At 46.2% G+C, this 16,245-nt stretch overlaps 1 protein-coding gene across 1 annotated transcript in view; it reads left to right on the top strand.

Moving 5' to 3' along the window:
• WDR19 (WD repeat domain 19) overlaps positions 1-16,245 on the top strand; it is a 2,828,275-nt gene that overhangs the window by 1,258,073 nt on the left and 1,553,957 nt on the right. Inside the window, exon 15 of the mRNA XM_069631788.1 lies at positions 1,779-1,928. Within this exon, the coding sequence (XP_069487889.1) occupies positions 1,779-1,928 (150 nt within the window). The remainder of the gene's footprint in view (positions 1-1,778; positions 1,929-16,245) is intronic.

Below are 16,245 nucleotides of genomic sequence, written 5' to 3'. Positions count from 1 at the left end.
TCATAACAAGGAATGTGTATTGGGACAAGTACCCAGCCGTTCAACACTACACACTGCATTCATACCAGTTTCGGGCAGGGCTGTCTCAGTCATTGAGTTTCATACTAGTAACCAGACATCCACAACAAGAAGTGCATATTGGTCACAGGCTCCATTCACCCAGGTCCGACCCACAGGGTGTACCCACAACATACAGTCACTGGGAAGGCTCCAGCCAGTCTGGCCTGGACTTCACTACAATACCATATATGGAACTTCCACCCAACAGCCAGTCAGGGGAAAGGGACAGAGTCGGGGCTTCCCAGGACTTTGGGAAAACAAGGTAACAGGCAATAGAAAGCAAGAGGCCATCCTGATTCCTATCAGGAATCAACTGATTACAATGGCAGGGCCTGAGTATCCCCAAAATGGAGGATACTCAGAGCACCTGTCAAATTCAGCATAGAGCTGCCACCAGCCCATACCCTGCTCTGTGGGTCACACACAGGTGCCAAAAACATACACTAGGGGCACAGGGTTGTGCCCCCACCCATGAGTGCCATAAGGGTTTCCCATGGGTCTGTACACCAAACCAAAATCAGGAAGTGCTGCACTGCTAGGAGTACCACATGGACTCCTGGACAGAAAATAATACAGAACACAAATGAAAAAGGACTACAGTACAAGGGTAGGGAGACCCTGTCCCTCCAATGCATTTCCAGCATCATAAGGACGAAGGGCTACCGCAAATCGGACGCCCTGTCCGTCACCTTTGGAGGCTCAAGACCAGGTTATCTCGGCCATCAAAATGGCGTACGAGGGCCAGCACAAGCCGCTTCCGGCCAACATGCACGCCCACGCAGTCAGGGCCAAGGCAACGGCCATCGCATTCCAGCGCCATGTCCCTTGGCAAGTTATAAGCAGGGCGGCCACTTGGGCCACTCCCTTGGCTTTCTGCAAGCATTACTGTTTGGATGCCGGCTCTAGATTTGATGCAGCTTTCGGACAGGCGGTTTGCAGGAACCTATTTCCTTAGGAGAGTATCCTCTCCACCCTGGGGCTACATTCAGTTGTAATCGCCCATGCAGTATGGAGGAAAGGGGACGGGACGTAAGAGTAATTATAAGTTACTCAACGTAGTGACTAACGTACTCTAGTCCCCTTTCCTCCATACATCCCACCAACCTCCCCCTAATAATACTGGTGTCATTAGGCAACGTTAAATCTATTGTTGATGCGTCAAAGGAGACTGAAGTGTGGCGCATGCTCCCTGGGCCGCACCCCTCCGTGCCTCTAAATTTAAAGGGGAAGGTTTTTTCTGGTGAAAAAGTTTCCGTCTCCCGTCCCTTGGAAGGGACGCCCCATACAGTATGGAGGAAAGGGGACTAAGGACTAAGAGTACGTTAGTCACTACGGTGAGTAATTTATAATTTTGACAGACATACTAATGTGAAAATGTCTTTTAGTCTGAACTCTATGCAAAAGCTATTTGCACGAAAAATAACTAGTTCACTGTTTAGAAATATGGGCCATGGGGATTTTAAGATTTGTCAAAGGTGCTTGGATTGATGTCAGGCAGAGAGATGCCCCCTTGAGGCTTAGATTGAATTCCCTACTTCCATACCTCAGATGCAAATTATAAATGTTGGTGGATATGTGGACTTTTTACAGCGTTAATATATTTAATATGATATTAACTATGTTGTTTATATGTTTTTGACATTTGTACACCAACTTTTCAAAATGATAATGTATTACTTGTTTTCATCCATGCATCCTTTTTTCTTCTACATGCGAAGACTGGTGTTATTCAGTATTTCTACATTGAAGACTGGCAGTATGTGAATGAATATCGTCACACTGTTGGTGTGAGGAAGGTTTTTCCCGATCCCACGGGGACCAGATTAGTTTTCATTGATGAAAAAAGTGATGGCTTTGTCTACTGCCCTGTAAGTCAAACACACATTTAAACTACTATGTAATTTAAAGTTAATGTAGTAACTACTATGTAGTTTAAATGTTAATAGCCGACATGTTTAACGTTTTATCATGTTCCTCCTTTATACTGTGCTGTTGTTTGACCACCTTCTTCATCTCTTTCAATCTGTCTTCCTACGAAGGTATTTTACATGACTGTATTTTAATTTTGTTTTTATTAATCTTTTTATTGTAATTTGAATAAACATAAGAACAGTACACACAAAACCTACAACATAGCAATAGGAGGACATGTTCATCTGAAAAAACACTGGTCATGTCAACAAGGTTAGGAAGCTGATGATACGGCAGGTGGGGGGCATCTAAAACATGAGGTATCGGAATCATAACATTATGCAAACCTCGGAGTGCAGTAAAACAAAAACAGTAGACCTATGTTCATATAATTCTAAAAATTGCATAAACGGCATATTCCTCAAGGTGGTTTACAGTCAGAGCGTGGCAGCATAGCCTCCAATAGTGCATTCCAAGCATGCAGGTTTGTCATAGGTTCAGTCATACTGCCCTTCAATGCTCTATACAATACCACTGTTTCCGCTTCCGACCACCTCAGCCAATGCCTCCACCATGCATTGTAACATGGTCCGGGGCTCGCTTTCCATGACATAGATATTCCGCATTTAGCGATAACACAGACCAAATCCATAGCCTTAACCACGTATTTAGCTTTTTCTGGGCAGGGGTGTATACCAAGCAGGCATTCCATAGGGGTCCACCCAAAGCGGCTCACACCTGCCATTTCCATCACACGCTGAATCTGGAGCCAAGGCACATAGTCTATGACACATCCAGAACATATGCTGAAAGTCCACTGGTTCACCACCACACCATGGACATCTGGGGGACACCTGTTTATTAAATGTGCAACCCTTTGAGGTATGATGTACGTTTAATAAAGGATGTTCAATTGCAGCATTCCTAGGGACCTTCTTTACAATCAGTAGTGCAGTATCCCACTGTTTTTCGTCAAACACACTTCCAAATTCCGCCTCCCATATATTCTAGATTCGCTCCACAACGGTGCTTGCACCTGTGAGTAGGCTTTGGTACAGGCGTGTTACTGGTTTCCACCCATCTTCTTTACCATATAGCGTGGACAATGTATTCTTACATTTGGGTTCTTCAGACCATACGGGCCATTGTGCCTTAGGAAAATTGATAAATTTCATGTCCCCTAAGAAGTGTCCCCTATTTATCCCCTACTCATTAACACCTCAGTAAAATCTCTAAATACGCCCTCTTTAAAGATATCTCCCCAGGTAGCAAGGCCTGATCCCTCCCCTCTCCGAAACTTCAGTAATTCTTCTTTATTTCGGCATAGGGTCGCGGCTAGGGGAATATCTGGGGAACATAGCGTTGCAAGCTTAAAATCCTCCTTATCTATCCCAGATTTGACTCCTTTAACCCAGTATGTGTGGGGTGTCTGATAAGCAGCAATCTGCAATCCACAAAGCCGCCTTCAGGAACACTAACTTCACTACATTCCGCATCAGCCAACCTGCTAATTCTATGGTGTGTTTGGGCCTCCAAATAATATAATTCAAACCTCGGCAGCTGGACCCCATCGTCTACAAGTCTTATTTGCAGTGTTGAGAGCGCAATTCTTTGCCACTTACGGCCCCAAAGCAGCCCATTTACAAGAGTGTCCAGGGCTTTAAAGAAGTATTGCGGAATCAAAAAGGCAACATTAGCAAAGAAATATAGCTAACGAGGGAGTACAACCATTTTGACCAACGCAACTCTCCCCATCAGGGAGAGTGGTAACTGACTCAAAAATGCATAGATGCCTCTATCCCTTGCACTGCTCTCATTGTGTTGGCTTCAAGCCTGGTGTCTTATGTTTACCCCCAGATACCTAAATGTGTTGGTTTCCCATTGAATCCCTAACTGTGGGAGAGTTTATATTTTCTGCATGCCAAGCCCAGCAGGTGGGAAAATACAGGACTTCTCCCTGCTGAAGGTGATACCAGTAAGTTTTGCAAAATTATCCAACACTCCCAAAATCATAGGCAGGTTATACTCAGGGTCATTCATATACAAGAGGCAGTCATCGGTGTACAGTGAGATTATGTAGTATTCCGTCAATTAAAATGTCTGCATCTGCAAACTCAGCTTGCAAAAACGCTGCTAGGGGCTCCAGTGCGAGTATATACAACATTGGCGACAGAGGGCAGACCTGTCTGGTGCCCCTGCATATACTCCAGGGCATGGACACATTTACCTGTGCGCCCCTAGCCACAAGTGCAGAATAAACCAACTTTATCCACCGAGAGAACCCAGTGCCCAGTCCACACCTTTCTAAGGCAGCATACATCCACTGCCAACAGACTGAATCAAAGGCCTTGATTGCATCCAATGAGACCACTGCATAGGAGGCATCCAAAGTCTGGGATCTATCTATGACATACTGGAGCCTATCTAGATTCAATAACATGCTTCTGTCTGGTACAAAGCCTGTCTGATCACGATGTACTAAATACCCAATGACCCATTTCAGTTGGCTCGCCAGTAGCGCTGTTAGGATCTTCACATCTTGATTTAGCATTGACAGCAGCCTATATGAGTCATACAGATCTTGCAGCTTTTTGGGTTTAAGGATCGGTACTAACATAGATTCTGACATACGAGTGGGTAGAGAGCCAGTTTCATGAGCTTCCTCAGTAACTCGGAGAAGCACTGCTACTAGCACATCAATATAGATTTTATACAGTGTGGGAGGGAGGAAAAGGCCTACCCAACTTGCGCAAGTACTACTGGGCTGCCCAGTTGGGGATGGTAAACGACTGGCTACATGGGGACCAATCACTCCCGCACATTGCCGTGGAGCAGAAAAGGTTGAGAGACCAGACGTCCAGGCAGGCCCTATACGGGGGGAAGCGATACTTGAGGGCCCTACCTGGACCAATGAAACATACGTGCCAGGTCTGGACAGAGGCCCACCAGGACATAGGGTGGGGACGAAAGCCGACTGATCAGCCCATATGGCACAACGCACACCTTGGGGAACTGCTGAAAGTGGGGTACTTGTAGAGCTGTGTGGTGAAAGGGATTGACACCCTGGCAGACATCACACAAGATGAACGACTCTGGTCATTTGAGGAACTACAGCAGCAATATGGTCTGTCCACCGGAGAGGGGTTCAGATACATGCAACTGTCGGGGGGGAAATTCTGCCGGGGTCGGCCGGGCCGTCCGCAGACCTCCGGGCAGGGAGGCCCCAACTCCTCCCGTATATCCCAAAAGAGATGGAGTATGAGACACACGCAAGAAGCAAGGTGACTCTGCTGTTTATTAGACAAAAACGGCAGGGATGGGTCAAGGATCGTACGCGTCCGTCCTGACACACACACAATCGTGGGGCTCGCAGGCCCTTTTTACCTTAGTATGACGCGCTACTTGCGTCACCTTGGAAAGTTAGCAAAAAACCTATCGCCACTCTTAATTGGTTGCTCGAGTGGTAGGGTTAGTATAGCATACGTATAGAGAACAATATTAGTGGACAAGGGTTAGTCAGGTGATATATCTGGGTTGTCCCTACAATTAGATACATGAGAATTGTTACATGAAGACCCCTGATGATTGGTTAATGTTAATGGCGTCAGTGATAAGAGCCCCATGTTCTGATTGGTGCGCCCGCGAGCTTCCCAGCCTGGGACCATCGCTGTTCCAAGCTCTCGGTGTACCTGTCATTTGCAACAATGTTTCACTATGAGTACGTGCAGACAATGTGAGGACTTATTCATAAGCTGGAAGGCCGACTACTCCCACTGTCGCAGATGTCCATTGAGCCTTTTAATTGTATCTGCCTGTGTCTTGTAACGAGGGATCCAGACGCCTTCTTCCTCCTGGGCTTGGCATCCTGTCAGGTTCGGCTTGGTCACGTGAGGTGGGACCGTGTTTGAGGCAGAATTCTGCACAATTAATATTGTTTTTCCACTGTGTGCCTGGTTTAATTTGCAGGTGTGACTTTAACGTTGGTGTGCGGCGTGCGAGGTTGCAACATCGTGCCCTTGATGGTCTGCTTTCGGAATGTGGGTTTGCAACATTGCGACCTTGGCTGTTTGCTTTCGCCGGGCTCATTCTGCAGGATCAGCAACCTGACTCTTGTTCTTTTAACGTCCATGGAAGCTCTTGCTTGCGGCCTACTTAGGCCTGGTGTATAGGTGGAACCGTTTGGTGCACAGGCGCTTTAGGTTATAGTATCATATTGTCTTATGACCAGTATCGTGTCTTCGTTATATTTCTCATTATGGCACCTGGGTTTAGGAGAAGCGTAAGCAAGCTCTTTAGATGAGTTCATGATGCGTCTTGCGTTTCTGCATTTTGAGAGCCTATGTCTGTCGCCTACGTCATAGCACTGAGTATATTCTTCGTGTAGATTGGTGCGGGAGTGTCCGGTGTGTATATTTGCACGGGTGTGCTGACCGTTGGCTAGGTCGTCATGGCATCTCTAACGACGTGTAGGTTTTAGTCTAGTTGATCCGTGCCGCAGGTGTCGGCATGGGCAGGGCGGGCTGCTGGGCAGGCAGATGGACACATCCGTATGTTCCTGTACCAGGGTATTTGGTCGTCTGGTAGATGGGCAAACTCTTCTCGTGGCGGGTGCCTGGGCCGTGACCCTTTAGGCCAGGCGCGAGAGGGGAAGGACGGGAGCCTGGTCTTCCATTCTCCCACTTCAGTCCCCCCTCTGGTCGACTTGTCGACCACAAACATATCCTTTTCGTTATCTCCTCTTACTCTCCATATCTTAGTTATTCCTCCTAAATGTCCATAGTGGTTAACATGATCTTCAAATGACCAATACATATATTCACAGGTTCCTCCAGGAGTACAGTATACCCATTTCCCTATGTAGCTCCTGGGGTTTCTTGGGTTCTTGATCTTCACAGATGGTGGGTCCAGGTGGTTGGTGATGATCCGGTTGCGCAACTTCTCTCTCTCTTGTATGATTATGCCTGTGTGTTGGCCGTCATCTGCTGGCATCAAGGGGTGCATACCGACCAGTTCAAGCAACTCGTCAGTGGTGCGTGCCTTCCGGGCCTTCCAAAATCTTATTATGATCAGTGTAGCTCCAGCCAAAATAGTACAACCAACTATAATTTTCAGTCCATCTGACAGCCACGATGGCATCCATGACCATAATAGTGAAAACCAGCTCTCATCCTTTTTCACACCTTTACTTTCATCCATCAATTGTGAAACTGCTTCTGTCAGTGTACCGTTGTCAGCATCGTTGGCAGGAATGAACGTGCAGCATGATTGTCCTATCTTTGCGCAGACTCCTCCTTCCATGGCTGTGAGGAGGTCCAATACATATCTGTTCTGAAGTGCTACCATCCTTATAGCTCGCAGCTCCTCTTTTATTGCGTTGAATCCATTTACTGTAGAATTGATGGTCATCATTAGTTCCCATCTAGTTATCTGGAGCCATTTTGCGTTTGCGTAAGCCTGCAGTCCCGGATGTATTATTGAGGAGAAGAACATTGCTGCTCTGCTGAATAGTCTGTGTTCTGGCGGAATTGAAGTGAGTGCCGTTTCCGACCTTCCCCATAGGTAATTTCCTGTCAGAGGTTCTCCTTGTCTTTTCCCTCTATTTAGGACAGTATCATTGCCGTTGTTCCTGTTCCCTGGCTCCTCCTGAGGTGGTGCAGATCTCTTCTTCCTCTTGTCCCCTTCATCCATTTTGGGAAAGTTCCCCACATTCACATGCTTCTGGGGTACCACTAGTGATGGTACATTGACGTGCACCATCGTGCATACACCATTCCACAGAGGGGGCAGTGTGTGGTATGCCTTTTCTCCACAGGCCCAGTAATGGTCCATTATCACTGCTGTTCCTGCTCCCCCCTCAGGTAACTCCATCACGCTTGCACAGTTGGTGTTGTATCCTACGTCCACCTCTCCTTTATGTTGGTAGTATACCTTAGGCGCAGTCAGCGGCAGTATTGTTATTGGGTCTTCATCCGTCTCTATCCACGTGAGCATGGGCACGTACTTGATCCAAGTCGTCCAACATCTGTGGTTGTGTGCATCGATAGTTGAAATAGTTTCTTTTGTCACCATGTTGCTGCCAATCACTCCTATCTCCCATTTGTTGTCCAGGTACACCTTCCCCGTTATCGTCACCAGTGGCCTCTCCCAGCATCCTGGTTTACCAGGAACTTCAGTGGCGTACCAATCACATGGTAAATACTGCAGTGTTACTTTCTTTGTTTCCCCTTTTTCAGGACCACTTGTTATGTATCTGAATGCTTCAGCATGTAAACTGCTCTTGTGGTAACTCAAATAAGTCTTGAGGAAGTTGTTTTCGTATGGGTATGAGTCTCGTGTTTTCCACACCATATGCACCACTGTCCCTTGAAATCTTCCTTTCGTTTGGAACAGTGCCAAGTATATTATGCATTGTGCTGTCTTTACATCTATTTCTGTGGCAACGAATGTTCGAGAAGCGCTCATGGCGTATGGTATTAATGAGCAAACGTAGCAGCTGTCCTCTGTTGTCTGCTTACCGATGCGGGTCATGAGTTGGTACCATATGTTGTTTGAGACGTGTGCTGAATCTTGTATATAATTGTCAATACCTTTATTATCTGAGTATGTGCTGCGTTGAACTCTATTTTGCTTGTGTGCAATTTTACTAGTATCACCTGACGTAACACCTGTTGCAGCTGGGGATGGGGGTGGATTAGGTTTGGGTACAGCAATAATATTGATAGCATAGCTGTACTGCCATACAGAGGCAGCCAAGAACCCGGTGATCATCAAAATCCCTATTATTTTTATTACACGTGCTAATTTCACCGGCATTTTGCTCTTACCTTGCTGCAGTCCAGCAGCGTATTCTTGCGACGTTAAAGTTGCCCGCCTGAAAATTCTCAATATGCTGGTTATTAAATGTTAGTTGTTTTTTAAGCTCTCCCTATCAAATAGTCATTCAGTGCCCAGGCGAAGAGCTGTTCCCACGCTAATCTAAGCGATCTATCTCTTAGGACAGGCAAGTATGGGTGGAGGTGGGGCATTGAGTATTCTATGGCCAAGAGGAATGCTGTGTAGTAGACACGTACCCTTCTCCTTTTCAGGTACGTTGGCCTTTTTATTTCATATACAAATTGGTGTGACAATTCTTCTGGGTAGTTATCGTCTGAGGGTACCATCTACTCCTGGGCAGTGAATTTGTTAGTTATCTATTTTCTTAGCAGTACAATAATACGCAGTTCCTGCATGTGCGAGAGAAAAGAAAAGAAAGCATTCATGTGTTTACATGTGTACGTGTGCAAGACAATGTCCTTCAGTTCAGTTATTACTACAGTGGGGGTAGGGGTCAATGGGCAGGGGGTTTGGGGCTCAACTGGCGGAAGTGTCTTTACTCTTTGAGCGTGTGACCATGGGGTGGGCAGTATGGGGTTCACCCCTTTCTTCTTCAGTTATTGTCTCTGGGGAATCTGGGGAGTGACAGGGTATGGGAACACTTGGGCCGTTGGCTGTGGTAGAACTTTCTTCCTCCGTTGGTGATGTTGTTGCTGTTCTCCCAATGGACCTATCGGTGGCGCTGGGGCGGGTCTGGAGTTTGTAGATCTTTACATCGTGTAGGTGGTTCCAGGCACGCTTGTCCTGTAGCTTTACTGCTCTCGTTGATACCTCCTCTACCAGATGGGGGCCAGTGAATCGTGGACTATTCCACTTCCTGTTGAAATTGCGAAGTAGTACGTGGTCACCTTTAGCAATTTTACACAGTCTTTCCTTTTCCAATTCTTTATCCGCGTCTTCTTGTTGATTGCTGTTAGACCCGCCCCGTGTGCGCTCGAGCTGTTGAGACACAAACACTACACTAGTAATCAAAGAAGACACATATTGGTACATTTCATCACCAAGAACACTCGCTGTACTTTCGTGGTCGATAAATGCTCTTGATGTTGGCGTTAGGGGAAGGCGCATTTGACGTCCGGTAACCACCTCGTGAGGGGCGAGGTGGTGGTCGGACCCTGGTCTATTCCTTAGCTCAAATAGGGCTAATGGAAGGCAATATAACCAACTCTTCTTTGTTGTTTGCTGTATCTTTGCAATTGCCTCCTTTAATAGGCCATTCAGGCGTTCACATACACCGTTGGCCTGTGGGTGGTATGCACATGCAAATTTATGCTTGATGTTGAGCAAGGATGTGATGTGCTGGAACATTTCGTTTGCGAAATGTGGGCCATTGTCTGACCTTAACACCTTGCACACTCCCCACCTGGGGAAGACCTCCCTCACTAGGAATTTAGCTGCTCTAAATGCATCTGGGTGTGAACAGGGCCCTGCTTCAATCCACCTCGGGAATGGGCATACTACTACAATCATATACCTATTTCCTTGACATATGTTGATCATATCAACATAGTCAATATGGAGAAGGGTCCCTCTGGCCGGGGTATAGTACCTCTTATCACCTTTAGAGTATGGCCGGCCGTAAACTGTTGACATGTGAGACAATTGCTGATAAAATTTGACACATGAGAATTTAACTCGGGGCAGAACCAGTCTTCCCTAATTCGTGCTGCAATTACTTCCTTGCCTGTGTGGGCTGGATGATGTAGTTGGCTCAGGGCGGTGTTCAAAAGTGCCAATGGTATTACAACCTTTCCAGTGCCACCCTGGCGCCATAGTGCGTCGGTTGGTGACATTGTGCATCCTCTTTTTACCCATATTTCTTTTTCGGCCATTGGTGCAGCCGCTTGTAGCTCCATAATCTGTGTGGCTGGGAGATGGGTGTACCCTTCTCTTATCAACATCTCCTTAGCCATTCCCCTCCCTCTCTGTGACTCTGGGGGGTTCCATATCTCACCAAAGTATGCAGCATACTTCGCATGTGCGTCTGCTGCTGCATTCCCTTTCGAGACGTGGTCTTCACCATTGGTGTGTGCGGTGCATTTTACTAAAGCTAATTCTTGGGGGTCATTTATTACTTCAATTAGTTCAGCCAATAAGAGGGCATGTTGCACTGGAGTGCCATCAGCTCTCCTAAACCCTCTTCTTCTCCATTTCGACAGCCCTGAGTGGACAGTGGATGTAACATATGCGCTGTCGGAGTATATGGTCACTCGTTTGTCAAAGCTTTCCTTCAACGCCAAGATCAGTGCAACTAATTCCGCTGCTTGAGCGGAGTAATGCTGTGGTAATTGTACACATTTCATTGCCACACACACCGGTACCTCCATCATTTTTACCACTGCTGCCCCAGTCCTCCTTATACCATCCCTTTGATCGATAGTTGATGACCCATCAATAAACAAGAGCTCACCTCCCTCTAGTGCGTTTTCTTCAACCTTTCTAGTACATGAGTACATTTCAGTTATTTGCGTACAGTCGTGGGCATAATCTCCCTCCTCAATTACTTCTGCTAGGAACCTTGCAGGGTTGACCGTGCTACATCTAACAATTGATAGTTCAGCTCTGGATAAAATGATCTCATAACCTGATGCTCTTTGCGTGTTTAGGGTGGACTTAGGTTTATTCAATATCGCAAATAGTGCATGTTCCACAAACAGTGTAGTTGGGCACCCCATGGTTATTGCTGATGCTTTTTCCACCGCAAAAGCAGCTGCGGCGAGACCTTGTTCGCAAGGGAAGTGACCTAACATCACAGGATCTAAGTGGCCGCTGTAAAATGCTACTGATTTGTAGCCCATGCTTGTTTTTTGAGCCAACACTGCTTTCATTACTGCTGAGTCGCAATGTGAAAATATAAAAAATTGTCGCTCATAGTCTGGGGATGCCAGTACCGGAGCAGTTGATATCGCATCTTTCAATTCATCAAAAGCCTCTTTCATTTCCATCGTCCACCCCAGCTTTTTTTCCCCTTTATTAGCTTCCCTTAACGCCTCAAGCAGGGGTCCTATGTACGAACTGTAATCAAATACCCATGCTCTACAGTAGTTGCACAGCCCCAGGAACTGCTGCAGTTCCCTCACTGTTTGTGGCATTGGAGTGTTTGAAATGGCCTGTGCTCTTTGTGGTGCAATCTTTCTTCCATGTTGTGATATAAGCTGACCAATGTAAAGTACCTGTTCTTGACAGTACTGTATCTTTTCCATGTCTACCTTGTAACCTTTTTCAGCCAATATTGTCAACATCTTTAAGGAGTCCTCTCTGCATGTTCTTTCGTTTGTACTGCAAATTATTATGTCATCCACATACTGCAACACTGTGCTTTCCACTTCAATGTTACCCAAATCCATCTGTATTACTCTATTGAAAATTGAAGGTGATTCGCAATACCCTTGTGGCAATCTGGTGTGCTTCCACTTTGTGTTTCTGTAAGTGAAGCTCGTCAGATCTTGTGAGTCTGGGTGCAATGGTATTGAGAAAAAAGCATTTTTAAGGTCGATCACTGTAAATCGTGATGCTTCTGCTGGAATGCCACACAATATTGTGGCCGGGTTTGCTGCTATGGGATATTCTGCTTCTACTATGTTGTTCAAGGGCCTGAGATCCTGTATGAAGCGCCAAGACCCCCCTTTAGCCTTGCGCACTGGGTATACAGCCGTGTTACATGGTGATTCTGAGGGGACCAATATGCCATTATTTATAAGGGCCGTTATGGTTTCATATATGCCCTCATCTGCCTCTTTTGATAGTGGGTACTGTTTCACTCTGGGGAGTATTGCACCTTTTTTCAATTTTATCCTTACTCCCCCTATACTTTTTGCGCACCCCACGTCATAGGGGCTAGTAGTCCACAATGATTTGGGTACCTTTGACATATCCTCCTTAAAGAAGGGGACTGGGGTGCATGCGGGTGCCTCAAGTGCCATTGCAATTTTCTGTGCTACTTGTTTGTAAGCCACTCTTAGCCATATTTCCACACTCATCATAAACACCATTTCACCTTCCTCCTTTTCTTCTGAGAACAGCTCCTCATCTGACACCTGGGTGAGCCTGCATCCTTCTGCTAATGCTATCACTGCCCTCCATGCTCTTCCTTCTCTGTCTTGGGCATGTACAGCAATGTAATCAGCTGTTGCAATAATGCTCTCAATGTCCATTAGAACCACCTTTCCTTCTGGTTCATTAACAGGTGTTTCTGGTCTGAACAGATAGGCTGCTGGCCTCCTCCATATTTTCCCTTCTATCCCTGGCATCCATGCAAATGCCATATCTGTTCCATACTGAAATAGTTTGCCATCTACTGGCTCCGCCCTAATCGCTGTCTGTCCGCAGTATGCTTGCATAATCTGTCGTGCTGTGAGCATGCTAATCCCTGGAGTAGAGCAAATTATGCCGTCCTCAGTAAAGGAGATCGTCATATTCAACCTGTTCATTATGTCTCTCCCCAGTATATTTACTGGTGAGGCACTATAATATAGAAGTGGAACTGACAGATCATAATCTCCAATAGATAAGGGAATGTTATCAGTAAAGGGAACCAACCCTCTAGCCCCAGAGAATCCTTGGGTGTTCATGGCTTCGCTTGACATCTTAAATTTACCTTCCCTTATGCAAGACCGGGTCGCCCCGGTGTCAACAAGGAATGATAATTTTTTGTCACCTATCGTTACCTCTATGCGTGGTTCCTCCGCACTATTAGGTGTTACTGACAGGATGGGACACACCAAGGCCGTCTGTGGGCAGTCCTATTGAGGGTACAACGATTGGCCATTTCCTGTGTAAGGGTTGTGTCACAAGACTGTCACCCTACCCAGTTGTGTTTGTTGTGCTTGGGGTTGTGTTATCGCTACCTGTTGTTGTGGCAGTGAATATGTCTGTGGCTGTTGTTGTGTTATTAGTTGTTGTTCATTTCCCTGTTGCAACGTCTGCTGTTGCTGTATGCCCTGCTGTTCCTGTGAGGGCCTTGGTTGTCCCTGTTCACTCCAATGATGGTGTTCCTGGTCTAACTCTACACGTGCGTAACATGTGCCCTAATAGTCCACAACTCCAACACACCTGTGGTTCCCTACTCTGCCATGGAAAGCTCCCTGTGTAGTCCTGGTATACTGGTTGCCCTGTGGGGTAGGAATTTCTAAGTCCCCCCACCTGCTGTTGGGTGTTATATCCGTATCCTCTCCCTCTCATAATTCCTCCTCTCCCCCTGTTATAATTATAATACCCAGCTCCTGCCATTGGGTGTCCTCCTCCCATGTTGGTCGTGTATGGTTGGAGTGGCGGCGCCTGTTGTGTTATAGTCTGTGAAGGTGGTATTAGGGATGAATCTTGTGCAGCCACTACTTGTGTGGGGCTTTGGGTCATTGTTGTAGGCGTAGTTATTAGTGCCCCTTCCATTGTGTATTTAGTAAGCTTTTTCTGTACTAGTTTAGCCTCTTCCGTTTTCCTGTCCTCTTCCTTTTGTTTCATTTTTCCTTGCCATGTCCTGCAATGATGCACTATAGTCAGTTGTATTTCTGGCCATGGTTTTGCTTCCATTCCCACTACTTTCTTTAGTTGTTTCTGAACTCCTTCTGGGAGCCCTTGTACTAGTATATGGTAAAATATTGCTGGTGTTTTATCCCATTGTTCTCTAGTTTCCATGCGCCACTTCTCTTGGATTTCCTGGATATAATCAACAGGATCTTCGTTCTCACGCATCTTGCGGGAGGTAATTGCACCTATGTCTGATGTGTCTGGGTACTGTACCCTCAGTGCCTGCCATAGTGCATGTCTGCAGTTTGCGAATGGTGCCCCATCATGCAATGTGTTTGTTATTGTTACCCCATGGAATCCCGCTCTCTTCCAAATGTCATCCGCTCTATCCCCTAATATCGATATTAAAAGGCCCTTTACATCTCCTACTGCCAGTTTCTGTCCTGCGGTGTGTTTTTCCATTTCATATATCCACTTACCCGCACCTCCACTTAATGATGGGAGCCTGCATTTTATATTTTCTTTATCTGTATGCTTCCAAGGGACATACTGTGGTCTAACCCCTCCTCTCTCCAAAAGTGGCATTAAGTTATGTCTCGTTTCACCCTTTGTGTTCCATAATATCGAGTCCTCACACCCTTCCTCCTCTTCCCTTTCTTCTACATCGTCAATTTCGTCCGTATTTCCCCTGCTCGTAACTCTTTCTTCTCCATCTTTTCCCCTTCTTCCATCATTTCCTGTATTTAATGTGGGCATGTGTATTCGTCTTTCCTGCCTGCGACTATGGAGGTCTCTAAGCCGACATGCATAGGGTGTCAGTTCGTCTGTGAAGGGCGCGAGTTTTATTTTGCGTAACGAGCGTGAGGTGGTTGAGCATGTAGGGTGCGATGGGGGAGGGCGGGATGGGGATGGTGCGGCCTCATGTGTCTGTCTTTCCGCTATTCCTTGCTCTCCCTCCTCACTTCTCTCCAGCTCATCCTTTCTCCTACTGATCCATGGTGAGTCTGTGTTGGTCCGGGTGATGTATAGTTTATCTAAGCTTTCCCTTTCACTGTTTCTTCCTTCCTTCTCCACTCCTTCTTCTTCCTCACTACAAAAGTCAGTCATAAACGGCACCCCCCACTCGGTCTTTTTCCCCTTGATTGTTACTGTTAGTAAGTCTATTAGGTCCAGTTCTCCTTTTTCTCCTTTATCAACCGCTCCCCTTTGTGCTGATGTTGTTGCTACTTCTGTGTTTCCATATACATCCCCCCATGCTTCACTCTCCCTTCTCCTATCTTCTCTTTCTCCTTCATTTCTCTCCTCCATCTCCCTACTATTTTCCTCCCTTTTCCTTTTTAATTCCTCCATCACTTCACTGCTCATCTGTTCCAATATTCTTTCATCCTCTTTCTTCCTTTCCCATTTCACCCTTTCTCTTTCTACTATACTCTCTATCACCCTCCCTTCTTCGTATTTCTTAGTTGTTTCTGATAGTAATCTCCTCTTCCACATTGCCATTTCTTTTTCTTCTTCTTCCCTTTTCTTTTCTCGCAGCACTACTCTTGATACCCTTTCTGCTGCTGCTTTTACCCTTTCAGCTTCTCTCCTTTGCTCCTCATTCCGTTCCCTTATTTTTACCAATTCGTTCTTACCTTCTTTCCTTTTCCTCGCTCTCTCTCTCTCCTCCCTCTCGAGCTGCTTGATCAATTCATTCTGCTCATCCCTTAATTTTGCTAGTCGTTCCTCCAAAATCTCTTCCTTTTGTCGTAACAGCTCTTCCCCCCTCATTTCACTCACCCTGGCATTATCCTCGTCTGTTTTCTTTACTACCTCCTTCTCTTCTCCTGTTAATGAACCTCGTAATTTTAATAATATCTGTGCAGCTACCCACTCATCATTTCCTATTTCCACAGTCTGGTCTTCTCCAGTCCTCCCCTCCCCTGCTGGCATCTT

The sequence above is a fragment of the Ambystoma mexicanum genome, chromosome 6q (assembly GCF_040938575.1).
Source record: "Ambystoma mexicanum isolate Mex_15411 chromosome 6q, UKY_AmexF1_1, whole genome shotgun sequence".
Classification (NCBI taxonomy): domain Eukaryota; kingdom Metazoa; phylum Chordata; class Amphibia; order Caudata; family Ambystomatidae; genus Ambystoma; species Ambystoma mexicanum.
Note: the sequence above shows the minus strand (reverse complement) of the source record. Positions and strands in the feature narration are given on the sequence as shown.